We start from the raw sequence: 15,328 nt of genomic DNA on the forward strand, positions 1-15,328 counted from the left end.
TTATTTAGCGCAACATATCTCTGCCTTTAACTCTTTTTTCCTTGGACTGGAAGATTTTTCCAATCTCACTGGCGTGTCTTTAAACCTGACTTCTCCGTTTGCCCGTCATGCAGCCTTAACTGCAAAGCCCAGCCTGTGCCTTCTGACCTACTGGGCTGAATCCACTCCAGCGCTTACTGGTGGTATAAGTCAGGGTGTAAGAAAGAGGTAGGGAACCTTTTTTGGGTTGGGGCCACTGCACTGACCCACAGAGAAATCAATCAGGGGCCGCACACAAGTGAGAAGCAAAAAAAATAACACCCCCACAAAAAACCAAACCCCCTCACTGATGTGGCAGGGAGTCTGGAGCGCCAGCATGGACTCCCCCAATGCTGGGGGGGGGGGCCTCTGAGCCTTATGGGCCAGATCTAGGCAAGCCTGGGCCTTAGGTTCCCACCCCTGGTGAAGGACCACCCACTCCCTAGATGCAGAAAATCCACCAGGGGGCACAATGCAGCCAAGCAAGAGTGACAAAGGACACTGCTGAAACAGCTCCAAAAGCAAGTTGTGCTTGCTGGGGAAAGGGCATAGACAAGGAGGCATTGATCTACAAGCCTTATGGAGCCCCTGCTAGAAATTAAAGTTGGCGTCTCCAGACAGAACCCCTGAAGCAGTGGAAACGCTGCCTGCTGTCCTGCTTCTGACCCCAGAGATTCCCCATCCACAGAGCCAAGGAGGGTTACTTTGACTCATTCTGTACAAGCCACATTAAGTCACTAGTCCTGCTCCTAGCTCCACAATGTAACCGCCCACGGGCATTCACCTTGCTTCTATACTCCCTATAAGAGCAGCAATCTTGGCTGTACCTCTTGCCTGACAGCTCCTATTTATACACAGATCAGTAAATATCCTCCACCTTGTGCCCTTTAGTATTCCCAGAACATTAACATGATCTTTCTAGCCTGTAAATACTTATGCACCTCTGCTTTTCACTCACCTTAAGGTGATCCAATTAAGGTTTTCCTTTTCAGGGCATATTTAATAATCCACAAAACTACATCATTCAGTACTGCATCGGTGCCCTCCCCCCCACTGCTCTTACCCTTACACTTCTATATAAAAATAATAAGTAGCTCACAGAGGCAGCACCTTCTTCCAAAACCTCCCAGGCAGGTGGACAATAAAGGAGAAAGTGGACAACAATGGAGCAATTGTAATGCATTCTGAGCAAGGCCTGGCTTTGAAGCCTCCCCAAGAATAACAGCTAGCAGGGAATACAGCTCCCCACTTAACAGGAAGCATCTTCCAGGTATACACTAGATTCCCATTCACTTCTGGGTGACCTCAAGCTACAGGTTTTGCTCTGTATGGTCCAGGGACGCAGCAAGTTTATAGACCTGTTCCCTCATTGCCACCAGAGCAGCTGATGTGTATTTGCTCATAGCTCCTGCATTTGAAAGTTTTGCGGCTGAGGTTGAGGACTCAACTCTACAATTTGCCTCAGGACTAGTCAGGCAAAGTTGCTCTTGTTCACCTCGGAGAACAGTATTTTTCCCTCAGACTTCTCCAGGACAGGGGAGGGAGGCGAGGGTAATACACAAGGAGGATATATCAGCTGAACCTTTAGGGCTGTAAAAACTTGAAAAACAGTGAATGGTCCTGCAGCATCTCAGAGACTAACAAAAATGTAGATAATATCTTTAGGACTGTGCGAGTGTTTTGGTTAACATTGGGGTCAGGCTCAGAAAACAGGTCCAATGGACGCAATTTAAACATCCCCTAAATAAATCAATTACAAAACTCCTACACTATACTGAATAATTCAACATCAAAACCTAACTAAACTCCAATGTGCTGGATTAAACAACAATCCACATCAGCATGGAACCACAAATAAAACCAGCAGGCTCTGCCAAGGGCCTCCTGGAATAAAAAGTCTGCAAATCTGCTTCCCAGAGGGGCTTTTTCTACAGGCATAAGGGAATCTCCAAGGACACAAAGGGAAAGCTGAAAATAGCTCACTGCGTACATATCCCCCACATCCACGCACTCCAGAACGCAGACAAGAGCCCAAGACCCAATCCATCTAGTTAAAACTGAGTTTTAAGGATCAATCCTGCCCACACTGGCAGCCAGGAAAGCGGCTGAATAAGCTAAAGCCTATTTTTACAGGTGACTTTCATTGGAACAGCATCACTTAAGGTGACCAAATAGCAAGTGTGAAAATTTGGAACAATAGGTGGAGGTAATAGGCACCTATATACAACAACCCCCCAAATATCAGTACTGTCCCTATAAAATTGGGACATCTGATCACTCTACCCTCATCGCCTGCAGAACTTCCCAAACTATGGATCCGCTTCTAAATTCCAGACGGCTGCAGCCAACAACAGCAGGTATCCCAGTGGGGCTGAATTTTCCTGTCTGGCTACTCTCTTCTGACCCCTTCAGGTTGACAGAGGTACCACACGGCATTCTTCTCCGTCCCGAGGGCAGAGGACACAAGTCACTGTGCAGGGGCAGATGACAAAAACACCTGTAGCTTTAACCCCATTTAGACAGGTCAAAAGAAACCCCATCTCAAGACCCCTGTATAGCTGTATTACTAACACCACTGCCTCCAAAATAGGACACTGCACAGTACTGGGCACATTTTGAGCAAAACGATGGGAAGTTTGAACCCACAAACTTTGTTATTAAAAGTAAAAGAAACATTGATAACTTTTTTGGCCCCACACACAATTGTGTGGGGATAACTAGAACAACCCAAAAGGAAACAACACACACACCTTCTATTTATATCAAATCAACAGCAAAACTGGGTCCCAGTAAGCTAATGATCATTGTCACTGACCAAGTTACACATAATTACCATGAGTCCTGGCATGCAAGGTAAGAGCTAGAGGGATCGTAAAATATATTCTGTTGGGATTTCACTTGTTTTGTACTGTGCCTATGCTATGAGAGGGTGTTAAGAAGCCTGCCCTTCTATCCTTTCATATGATCTGAACTCCACTCGCAGGAAGGGAAGGCAGACTTTCACAGAGGAACCCTGGCCGTGAAAACACAGAACCAAAAAAATAAGAAAGTCCTATGTAAAATCCTAAGACATTTTCAGAGGCAGCCTGTCTCAGGTCATTATGAAAAATAATCTTAAGGGGTATGCTGATGGTAGAAACAATTAAACGAGATGCTAGAAAAAGCTTCCCATTTGCTGTACTGGGCATGCCAAAAAGACACGTATGTCTAAGGCCTTTTGCTCTAACAAGGAAGGTTTCATTGCTGTCCTCCTCCCCCGCTTTGCTAAGCCCACCGTTCCCTATGAACAGGTCAGGCCTTTCTTAGGGGCCTAGCAGACAGAGAAACCACCCACAGCCACCAAGAGCAGCACAAGCCTACCTGGTCTAGGAGCTCCTTTAAGGGCAGAGAGAAACTGTGAGTTATTGCCATTGGGCGTGTGCAGGAAAGTTTACGGGGAACGAGGGGGAAGGCTGAAAAATAGTTCTCAGCTGAAATGCATCGACATGTGCTCGAGGGCCGTTAGTCGTTTAAACCATTCTGAACGGAACATATTTGGGATGCATGTAACTGTGGGCTACAGATCTGAGGCTGCAACGTACCAGTCTCATGCCAGCAAAGATTGCTGTGCCTTGGCATCCAACTCAGGGGTAGAGACCAATTCAATTCAACCTCAGTTGAACAGCAAAGATTTAGGGTGCATGGACCTGGGGGCAGGGCCAGCCTTGGGGCTGGGCAAACTGGGACCATGCCCAGGACATCATAGCCAGAGGATGAGGGGCAACCAGGCATGGGTGTTGCTGGGTGAAGGGGGTGGAGGATGCTGGGCAGGAGAGCAGCACGGCAGGGCTATGCTGGAAGTGCAGGGCTGGGGTTGGGAGGCACAGGTGGCAGAAAAGCGCAGGGGTTGGGATAAAGGGAGCACTGTGCAGAAGTTAGGGGGAAAGGGGGCACAATGCAGGGGTTAGCAGCAAAGAGAGCACAGGGCAGAGGTGTGGGAATTGGGAAGCCCATGGACACCAGGGGAAATGAGTGGGGCTTTGCCCACAAGGGTCGGGGCACCAAAACACAAGTTCACCCAGGGTGCCATTTTCCCTAAGGCCAGCCCTGCCAGGGGGTGGGGAGTTCGCTTTCCTTAACCCCGAACACAGAGGGAGCAAGGAAAATCAAGCAGGGCAGGACCATGCAATTCAAACACCTCTTGAGGGTGCAGATTTAGAAGCGATGTATGAAATCCGCAACCTCCCCCGCCAGCCCCGTTTAATTGCAAAGCTGGGGCGGGGGAATCGGGGGACCCTCTCCACGCCGCGCCTAGACCCCTTCCCGCCTGCACGCCACAGTGCCCATGATTGCACAAAACAGGGCAGCGGGGGAGGGCGTGTCCGTCTGGCCTCTCCTAGCCCCGGGGTGACCCCCCGCCCCTCCTCCGTTCTGCCTGATTACCCGACGGGCTGGGCCGGCGCTGCTCTCTGATTGATGCCCCGTCCAGGCTCCGAGACGCGCGGGGGGAGGGAGCCGCGCTGCCGCCGCCCGAGGGAAGAGACGCCAAGCAGCAGGCGAGACGCGGCTGCTCCTCCTCCGCCTCGCAGGAAACCAGCGGTCGGTCACAGAACTAGCCGAGGCGCCGGCCGCCGTCTGCAGCTGCAGCAAACGAGCTGCGACGGGGAGGGGCGGGGGAGCTGGAGCGATCCGGGCCCGCTGCTGGGCCGGGCCCAGCCGAGCCGCAGTGCTCTTTGCTATGTTCTGTGTGACCTGCCGCCGTGCTAAGGCAGAGGCGTGGGGGGCAGCCCCTGTTGCAGCTTCCGCGGGGGGGGGGGGGGCAGAGTCACATCAGCCCTGTTCCTTAGTTTGGGGGGAGCCACGCTGGGAAGGCATCAAACAAGGGACCTGCAAGGCCAGGCCTTGCTCCCGCCCTGCCCTCCTTGCAGAGCTGTGCAGACCCTGGTTAAGGGAGCACGAGAAAAAACGACCCCTCCTAAGGCAGGAGCCCCTTTGCCACGGCGGGCCATCTTCCCCTCTGCTAACCCCGCCCAAGAAGGTGCCAGGCAAAGGGGCCTGTCTTTCACTCTGTGGATTTTGCTTCTGGGGGTTTTACAGCAGCTGGTGAGAGAGTCAGGCCCAAGGTATTAATCTCCAGCTCCTTATGCTGCTTTCCCAATCGGGTTCGTTGTAGCAAGATGCAATTTCCTTTCCAAATCAATCCTTCCTTATAGGCCCCTAAAAAGACCCAGACAGGGCCGGAGACCAAGCATAGGTTTTGATTAAAGCCCTCGATGTTACAAATTTGATTTGACAGGCTAGAGGGGTTGGAGAAATTAACTGTAACCTTTGTGGAAGCTGTGAGGGCTGGGCCAGATGTTTGGGCCATTCCACTTTCAGCCTGGGGCACTCACAAAAGAGGGTAACTCACCCATAAGCATTGGGTCTGCCCCATTTCACAAACAATTCATGAGCTTGGCCAGCCTAGTCCTGTGGCCAATAGGCCAATCTCATTTACACCAGACCCCCAGCAGTATAAACTTCCCTGAATAGTACCAGGCCCACAGTTTCACTGCATGCTCTTGATGCAACCATAGCAGAAGGACCGAAGTCTTCTGTGGAATTCACACTTTCCTGCTGTAGCTACAATACAAAATACAGTAGGTTCTGTGTAGAATGGCTAAGAGCCCCCTGTTCTCATTGATTCTTAAACCACAGTCATCAGACAGGGAAAGATAAAGTGTCCCTGTTTCTTAACTGTTTCCTAGTATAATTGCTTTGAATATATAGTACATGCAAACACCACTGCGTGCTGTCAGGGGATTTGAGATTTAATGTGGAACTGCCAGTATACACTTGAGAGCTAACGAAGCAAATCATGCTTTCTGGACAAAGAAGAGTAACGTGCCAGTGGAACTTCTCATGTAAGGCAAGCAGGATTTGGTCCGTAGATAGGAACTCACTTTTTTGTTCATGGGTTGTAGAAAGAAGAGGAAAGCTAGCATCCATGACGTTTTGCTTGAAGGGAGGAAGGATAGCCTTGTGGTTAAAGCACAGGCCTGGGAGCCAAAAACCAAGATTCTGATGCAGTTTTCCTACACGTGACCTTTGGCAAGTCACTTCAGGGACAGGCCTACAATGAGATATACCAAGTGCAGCCCTTTGTGCAGCATCCCTCTCTTGTCTGTGGGGTTCTGGGAGAAGGCAGGACCAGGGCTTAATTTTCCAAGATGTTAAGTGCCCAGAATTCTAGATGAAGTCAATGAAAGTCAGACCATCAAATACAGAGGGAAACCTAGATTCCAATTTTCAGGTGGCACTGTACCATTCAGTCTTGTGTAGGGATACAAAAATGTTTTCTTCCCTAGCTGGGGAAAATGACTGCACTCCTGTTCAAACATCTTAATATTTTGGCTACCCCACCTTTAAAATGAGGATAATGACACTTTCCTACCACATAGAGGTGTGGTGAGGCTAAAGTACTTAAGAGTTTGCCAAAAGCTTTGAGACCCTATTATGCAAGAGCATTGTTTGTACATTTTAATTTCTAAAAAGGAAAATAATATTGTGTTTTAAAAGGGCTACTATTAAGATACATTTATCCAATATAATTATTTCCATCTTTCACTCCAGTCATTTCTTAATAACTTTAGGTTGTCTTCCCGGAACAATACAACAGACTTAGTGGTTTTAGTAAGCTTACGAAAATAATGGTTAGCTTTCTCATATCATGATTTAAACTCAAAGTAAGGAAAATTATGCCAAAAGCATGTTGATGGCTACATAAAAATAACCAAAATATAAGCCAGTTGCTGTGCTAAAAGAATCAGAATAAAATGTATTCTGTTCTCAAAACCTTTCCTACTCCATCTCGCTGGGATAAGGGGGCTGGGAGACATATCAGGATTTTCTTTTCCTTTCCTAATATTAAATGAAATTCTATTTCCATCATCAGGAGTTTTCAAACTTTTTCAGTTTACACCACATTTTAACATGGAGATCATCCCCCAGACAACTGCGTGTGAGTACACACACACACACACACACACAAACAAAAATCAGGTAGCATCCCCAAGGCAACAACAGCAATTGCTTAGGGAGAAAAGTAACCTTAGGAGAGTATTTACTATAGTCTTTTAATGCAATTTAACAGCTGATGGAAATGAAGAGCAGACAGCATCATGTGATTGGCCAGTTCTCAACAGACCACTAGCAAGTGCTCTGCAGACACCACTGGTCCATGGACCAAAGTAAAAGAGCCTCTCTGATCTTTCAGGTCAATAATAAAAAAAGTACACAAAGGGCCTAAACCTGAAAACAGTAATAACTCAGCACAGTGCTTACTTTGGTGAGTTGTCATTGAAGTCAATGACACTACTCATGGTAGTAAACGTTAGGGGAGAAATTAAGGCAACTAAACTGCAAGTGTGAAAATCTGGGATGGGATGTTCCTATAAAATGGGGACAGTCACTCAAAGAGTTAAGTTACAAATAGAGATTATATAGTTGATTTCTGTAGTCCACTTGAACAACTTTTCATTTAAACATGCATGTGTGCGTGTATGTATATAATATGCATACACACAGAGGAATCATTTAAATTCTGTGATTTCAAAAAAATATTCTTTGCTTTCATGGAGACTGTTCCTGTATGATTCAATATAGACAACAGAAGAAAAAATATCCTTCTAAATACAAACATATAAAATAGCATTTGTGCCCACAATTCTCGTTATAAAAATGTTTTACGTTATAATGATTCAACACCAGGACTTAGGTTAGTACTGTGAACCAAACAGGATTTTCAACGGTGAAAATAATTTTAACTGTATGTTTCTAGTGCGCACACATCTCCCAGCTACATATATTTTTAATGTCTTCTTTCTATGGAAGACACACTTCGGAGTCCATAACACTCTTTATTTATGACATCGCCATCTTCTCCATGAAAATCCTGATGTCACACATAATGAGATTTTAAGAGTCTCCAAGAAATACTCTGGACAGAGGACAGAAACACCATGAACTCAATGTTTAAGGTGAAGCAAAATAGAGCTATAGAATGATCACTGTCGAGAATGTTATAAAAGTTTTTTTTTCCTGTGGGGGAGGAGGTGATAAATACAAGATATGTTTGTTAATCCTTCTCAAGTTTATCTACATTTCACTGCCTTTTGCGATCATGAGTATTCTAATCCTAACTACTTTTAATTTCCTTGGTTTTAGTCTCTTTACCCTTCCACAAAATGTACAAAAATGGGGCAGAGGGTGGAGCTGATGAATGATCCGAGGTTTGCCTAGCTGTGATATTTCTCCTCGGTCAATCATACGTGCACACTCTGAATTACATCCTTTAGTTCAAACTCGGCTTTGCCCAGCTTCTCAGTTTGCAACCTCCCCTTCCTCTGACATTTAACAAGCCTGCAGCTCTTCTCAGAGTGCAAAACAGGACTTTGGAGAAGGCACAATGACTGACAGTCCCTCACCCTTTAAGACCACAATTCTGGGACTACCGAAGGAAAAGGGGGCTGGGTGGGAAGGAGATTTAACTAAAACACATATTTTAGCAATAATCTTACCACTGGAGACGAAATTCGACACCCAGGGCAATCACAGATTGGAGGATGTACCTGTAAGATTCCTTTGGACATAAGAGTCTTCAAACTTTTCCCTGGATGCAGAAGAGGAGAAGAAAAAGAAAAAGCCCAAGGTTTTTTTTTTTTTAAGAAAATGGCTTTGCAGAAAAAAAGCAACTCGGATCTTTCCCGGCAAACTCAAGAGCCCTGCCTCTCCCCATCACTCCCCACCCGACATTGCTCATGCTTGTACCTTAATTGAACTTTCTACCCTGTAGCAATCGGGAAGCGAACCACCAGCGCAGCCCTCATTAGCCTCCCTCTAACCTTGTTAAAAATGTTCTCGCAGTCTGGAGAGATGACTAATGAACATAACCAGCAGGCGCTCCAGACCTGCATGTCCACCCCCTCCCCCCGCCGCGCGCACACCGCCCCGGTGCCTTTCTGGGCACGGGGAAGGCTGCATTTGCAATTAAAAGCAACGGAGGCGATCTTGAATGCCAACCACGAGGCAGCCCGAGCCAGCTCCCCTCCCCCTTTCCTCCTCCATCCATTTAACCTCAGTCCTCCGGACTCACCCCAGAGGGACCGAGACTTCCTGAAGCCAGCCAGGAGCCCAGAGAGGAAAAAACCAGGAGAATAATAATCATTAGAGCGGCCCCTGGAGTGATTCCCCTCTTCTCTGGCGATCAATAAACAAGGCGAGGTGTCAGTCACCTCCTAATGGCTCTTCAGACCCCTGGGCTGACATCTCCAGCTCTCAGCTAATTACATGTCACACTGACTCCGGCTCCCCCGCCCCTCCCCGCGCCGTGCGCCCTGGTCTCAGCTCGCCACCTGCCACGCACCGGCGGATCCTCTCCGCGCTCCCCGGCTCTGGCAGGCAGACCCGAGGGGGTCCCGCACCACACAGCTGCGGAAGTAACCCTCCCCCCTCCCCCGAGGCGTCTTTCCTCATTTCCAGAGCCACTGGAGTGACAAGGCGGCACATTTTTGCTTCCAGCGCGCATCAACTTCTAAACTCACCCCCCGCCCCGGCAGCCACTGGGCTATACACAGAGACACAACGCTACACACACACTCACAACTACACACAGGCAGCCATAGTGACAGACACACAGAGGCAACTACACACAGACACTACTATACACACAGAGAGTGACAGCTACACAGCCACTACTATACACAGACACACAGACAACTACACAGAAATATACTACTATATACACAGAGGCAAAAAGAACACACCCATAGGCACAGTTCTACACGCAAACTACAAAGACAGCCACAAGTATACATAGACAGATAACGATGCACACAGACAGATAACAAAAAGCTACACACAGACAGCCACTACTATGCACACACGTATAACAACGATACGCGGACACACAAAAAGCCCCAATGATGCACACAGCGATACACCCAGGGAGAGAGAGAGAGAGCGGCTCTATTACAGATACACACAACTGTACACATATAGAAACAACTCCACACACAGGGCAACTACAGAAACAGCCATAGTTGCACACATACACAAACCACGTATAGACACACACTCCGCTGTAGCTCTCACAGCTCTAAACAGAGGCAACCGCCACAACTACACAGAGAACCACAACTACCCTCTCTTACACACATACACACACAACCATAACCACACACACAGAGACAACCACAACTGCACACGGAAGCAGAAAACCACAACTACACACGCGCCACTTTACAGTCACACCCCCTCCCCCAGGAAAAAGCCTGCCCCCCAAACGCACACTTACTTCCCCGCACGCCCCCCGCTCCGGATAAGCCCCTTCTCGCCAGAGCCAGGCCGGCTACGGGCTGCTTCCGTCCCTCACATTGCAACAACCCTTTGTCAGAGTCAAAGCGCCGCACGGCAGCCGCCCGCGTCCCCCTCGCTCCGTGTGGCTGTGTCAGCTGCAGAGAAAAGTGCCCCAACCTCGCCGAGTCCAACTCCCCCCCTTTACTCCGCAGCGATTTCTACGTGCAGGCGACAAGACCCAGCTCCCCCAACTTTCCTGATGGTTCAGCCTGTGCCCGCTTGGAAGGAAACTTCTTGAGCAGGGTGAACCCCCTCCCCCTCCCGGTCTCTCCTTTCCGTACTAGCCCCAACTCCCGTTCCTCTCGGGGATCGGGGGGGACAGGGCAGCGGGAGAGCGTGTCGCTAAAAGGAGGGGGCAGGTTGACAAGGGGACCCCTGTGCCAATGCTCATATGCAACACGCCTCCCCCTTTCAGCTGGACTGGCATTTTGGGGCGGGGGGCGTGCGCCGTGCCAAGCGGCACCCCCTCCCCAAGGGGCAATGTTAGCCACCCCCTCACCTTTGTGCCGGATGCTCCGCTTCCAATCCTTGGCGGTCTCCCTGCCGCTGACAAACTGGAACTCGTTGGGGGTGAGCCACTCTCCCCGGTACCGGATGGAGGGTCCCTTGCTGCCCTGGCATAACTTATGGATGTAGAGCAGCGCCTTGTTCTCGCCGCACTCCACCTCGATGCACGGCTCGCCGTTGTCAAAGAAGGGCTGGAAATCCGGGATGGAGGAGAAACGCTCCAGCATCAGGTCCTCGGGGAGGTGGTGAGGGGGGTGGTGCGGGTGGTGGGTCTCGGGGAAGCCCAGGTAGGCGCGGTGGTGGTGGGCAAAGATCTGGTCGTAAGCCGGAGGGTGGGGGGCCACCACCGGGATGGCCGCGGCCGCTAACGGGGCCAGATAGTCAGGTAAGGTCTCCATGGGCTGGTTAAAGGCAGCCAGGGCCATCTCCTCCCTGTCCAGTCGCTCCTTCTTGATCGCGGGCATGGTGCCGCGGCGCTCCGCGTGCGCCCTCGCCTCGCCACAGCACAGTGGCTCTGATGTCTCTCGTGCAACTTGCCCCCGCTCTGGCTGGAGTTGGGACGAAATGCGCCAGCAGTAGCAGCAGCAGCAGCAGCACCTTTGGCGCCCGGGCTCAGGAGGTGGCTGGTGGTATCCCCCGGAGGAGCCCGCTAGCCAATCTCCCCAGCGAGCTCCCCAGCCCAGCTGGCTGGGGTCCCTCTCCCACCCAAAGCCTAATGCACCCGCCAGCCGGGAGCCGTCCCGCTGCTCGCAGACCGGCCCCTCCGGACTCAGACCTGACATCTTGGAGAGGTCTCCGCTGCCGGAGACATTATTTTGGGTTAAAACACGTATCGATCCCCCCCTCCCCCACCTCTCCGATCGACCCACCTTCCTACCAAGGCTGGAGGGTTCCCGGCCACCCAGCCCCTGGCTCCTTGATTGGATGTATTTAATAGTGACAATTAACCCCCGCGCCCACTGCTCGCCCTCTTCCCTCCCTTCGCGCGCACAAATTGGACAGCGCTGTGGGTCCCACGCCTCCCTTCCCTTCCCCCAGCTCCCCACTAGTTTGACCAGGCAAGAGAAGTTTTTCGGGGCTACCTCGCTTCCCCCTCCAGCACCTTGGCCCCTGCCTTGGGCTTTATTAATGATTGGTCGTTATTAGTAGCGAGTCAACCCCCCTCCCCCCTTCTGGAAGAAGAATAGTAACAGACCAGAAGTGCCATAATCTAATATAATATATATTATACTGAGGTGCTGCCACTTCGCGGGGTATTCCCTCCCTAGGGCACTGCCCGCTGTTGGCTCGGGCTCCCCTCGGACAGAGGGAGAGGTTCTCAGAGTCACAGTGCCGTTCGGGACTCGGACCAAACAAGATTCCCCTTCGCCGCCGCTTCTCTAACTTGGCCCATTTAAACAGCACCGGCGCTTGCACTCACACACACACAAAGAAAAAAAAAAGCCAGCAGCCGGCAACGCGCGGGGGGTTCGCGACGGACGACAGCCTGGCTCCGCCGCCCCAAGCTTCGCGTTCGCCAGCCCAAAGGGGATGAGGGGGTAGGTTGCAAAACGCCTGGTGCCACCTTGGAAAGGCAACAGGCAGCCCTATGAATGAAGAGTGTGTGTGGAAATCCTCGGCGCACTTACTGTGTTAAAGGCGTGAAGGCAAGGGGGAAATGCACAACGCATAGTCATTTTACTCGAGATCTCTATCTCGAGGCACACACGGTCCAGTTTTGCACTTGTTCTTTTTAGAGACTCGATTGTGAAAATCTATATCCTGTAAAGGGAGGTCAGATCTTTCCTTCCCCGTGAGGCCAGGGGCAGGAGACTTAATATAAACTAACCTTCAACTGTGAGTCATGCTAAGTCACTCCAGGAGTTCTTTCACAACTTTGCAGGCTTGGGGAAAGAGCCACAGAAGATTATGACTGAGGACTAAGTAACTTGCTTGTGTCTTATCTAGGATGGAGCAGATTTTCTGGGGTGCAAAGGGGAGGGAGTGCGCTATAACAAGGAGCCTGGTGATGTGCTATGGTAGAAAGAGCCCATCAAGAGGATAAAAAAACCAGAAATGATCCATTTCCCGCATTCTACATGAAATATACCCAACAAGTCTTCCGAGGTAAGTAACAGAAGGGACAGCTCCTTGACCATTACAGTGTTCCCTGAGTGCTAGGGTAGCCCCAGATGAGGGACTGAAATGCTGCCCAGCTGATTAGCAAAGGACCGACAGCAGGCAATAGTGTTTCTGTTGGTGGTGCACAACCACACATGCCTTGGTGCACATAACAAAATGTATTCCACATATGGATGGAAAAAATAATGGGAACATTGTTCCTTAATAACACATCCTCTAAGATGTCTAACTTCATAGATACACTTATTTTTCAGGGGAGGAGGGAACAAGAGGCAATCCCAGACTAAATCTACTCTCTGTCAATGAGATGTATATTCATTGTTAGGGCAGTCAACCATCAGCAGAGTTAAGGGAGCTAAGTGGAGCAGTTCCTAATTAATAATCATTCTTTGCACTTGTTCTTTAATCTAAGGATCTCAAAGCACAACACAGACTTGGGTTATGTCCATTTAACAAATGGGAAAAACTGAAGCCCAAAGAGGTCAAGGCTCAGACTGTGAACCCCTTACTGGCACAAGGGAGCAATCTACTAGCACAAGTAATCAGTCCCACTGTAACTGCTCACCAGTGTGGTTAAGAAGGGTTCACATTCTGGCTTTATGTGATTTGCTCAACATCTCATGGGGGTATTTCTGCTCCTGTGCTCACAGTGAATAGTACCACGGTCTGTGGGAAATACCCTTTAATCAATTGCTACTTCTGTAGAAAAAAAACACTCCACCTCATTAAACATTGCAGAATCTGTCCTATGGTGTCTCAATGGTAGAATCAGGAAGGGAACCCAGAAGTGCTAGGTCCTAGTTGCCTCTTGGAACTCTGTGGCCACAATCCTTGTTTATCCTGCAGTCAGTTCCCAAAGACGCAAACTCTGGAACAATTTTCACTTTTAGTTCTAATGAGGAATGCAGATTTACAGACCCCTCAACCTTCTCACCTAGGCTTTTATTGTCCTACCTCACTTCTTGGCTCTTACTTTCTCCAGGTGCGCCAAATAAATCTCTACTGCTAGTGTCACCAAAAAAGTTAGGGACTGTCAGCTTGGAAGAAGCACTAGGAAAAACTGGTGTTTTCTATGAAACAACAGAAGAGCAGTTCAGAGTAGCAGTATGGTGGTGGGGGAGGGGGCGAGGGACAACCACATATTTTTTAGTACACACACTGTGGTGGAGCCCTCCAACAGGAAACTTACTCTTGCTCCCCTACAGTATATTCATGCCATGTAGACTCGGCCAATCTGGAATTGCAATTAGCATACGGCAATGCACTGAAACCACGTCTCCAAGAGTCCTCCAGGAGGAGTCACAGGAGACCAGTGGACACAGCTACCACCTCTTTGCAGCTCCCAGGCCCTGCTGACCTGCCCTGAATTCCCTGCATAACGGCACCATGTGTTGCCTTCCATCCACACAGCCGTGAGCAAACAGCTGTGATGAAGCCCTTCTTAGCTCTGAGACTTTTTATTTACCTTCAGAAAAAGACTGGCTTGCCTAGGGGGTTTCCCTGGTACTTATTAGCACCATGGCTTTTCATCTCTGGAGAACTGAATTCAAATGCGGGATTAGTCACTAGTGAAATGAATGTGTCAATCTCAGTTCTAGCCCCTATATGAAAAGACATCTATGGGCAGGTGGAAGAGCAGGCCATGAGTGAAGAACCTACATTGTTGCAGGCCATGAGTGAAGAACTTTGGTTGTGTTGTGTAGAGGCTCAGCAGGGCTTTGAGCTCCCACGCAGCCCTGAGGTGAACTGGCAGAACTGAGGGGAAATATGTTCTCCAAATCCCCCCACGATACTTTAGTCTGTCTTATCAATTTATCACTGTCACAAGCACCATAATTTACTATTGACTCCTCCAGGTCTCCTCCCCAGCTCAACTAAAGCACAAAGAACATCTGCTGGAGTCCAAGTGCCCAAATGGCTGAGTTCAACACCGAGAAGCCTGTCACCATTCGCCTCTGCCCTATGGAAAGAATTCTCAGGGCTTAATGTAAAGAGATTCACTAGATCAGAAAGATATTGACAGATTCACACAGACCTAGAGCAACACAGAGACGCATGGACAAAGAAGGTGCAACATGGACATACTAAAACTAAGGAGCTGGAAAATATCTGGAAGACTTGGAGTTAGATTCATCTCTGCTGGGGTGGGGATTCATTCTGTAACCCACAGGCTTTTGTGGAGGTGCAGGAAGGGGTTCGTTCTTGGAGGAGGGCAGGTAGTGTTTGAGGTCAGCTTTAAATGTACTGTGAGAGCTCCATAAGGACCTTACTGGCTGAGGCTTTGTGAGGATATACTGCATCCAGGAAT

General features: G+C 49.4%; 1 protein-coding gene and 1 long non-coding RNA gene across 14 annotated transcripts in view; one reads left to right on the forward strand and one right to left on the reverse strand.

Moving 5' to 3' along the window:
- The window catches only part of SAMD11 (sterile alpha motif domain containing 11), a 397,470-nt gene that overhangs the window by 193,423 nt on the left and 188,719 nt on the right, over nt 1-15,328 (reverse strand). For 2 of the 13 annotated variants that reach the window (XM_075906863.2, XM_075906864.2), the window contains exons 1-2: nt 10,892-12,847; nt 8,556-8,647 (exon numbers count right to left, since the gene is read on the reverse strand). In XM_075906863.2, coding sequence (XP_075762978.2) covers nt 8,556-8,647; nt 10,892-11,681 — 882 coding nt within the window. In that variant the 5' untranslated portion in view covers nt 11,682-12,847. The other 11 variants (XM_075906862.2, XM_075906865.2, XM_075906872.2 and 8 more) reach the window with 11 other exon arrangements.
- Nucleotides 10,992-15,013, forward strand: LOC142819460 (uncharacterized). The gene is made up of 3 exons (XR_012897378.2): nt 10,992-11,129; nt 12,847-13,005; nt 14,877-15,013. It is a non-coding gene; the product is annotated as an uncharacterized LOC142819460 (long non-coding RNA).

The sequence above is a fragment of the Pelodiscus sinensis genome, chromosome 24, assembly GCF_052426305.1.
Source record: "Pelodiscus sinensis isolate ZL-2025 chromosome 24, ASM5242630v1, whole genome shotgun sequence".
Lineage (NCBI taxonomy): Eukaryota > Metazoa > Chordata > Testudines > Trionychidae > Pelodiscus > Pelodiscus sinensis.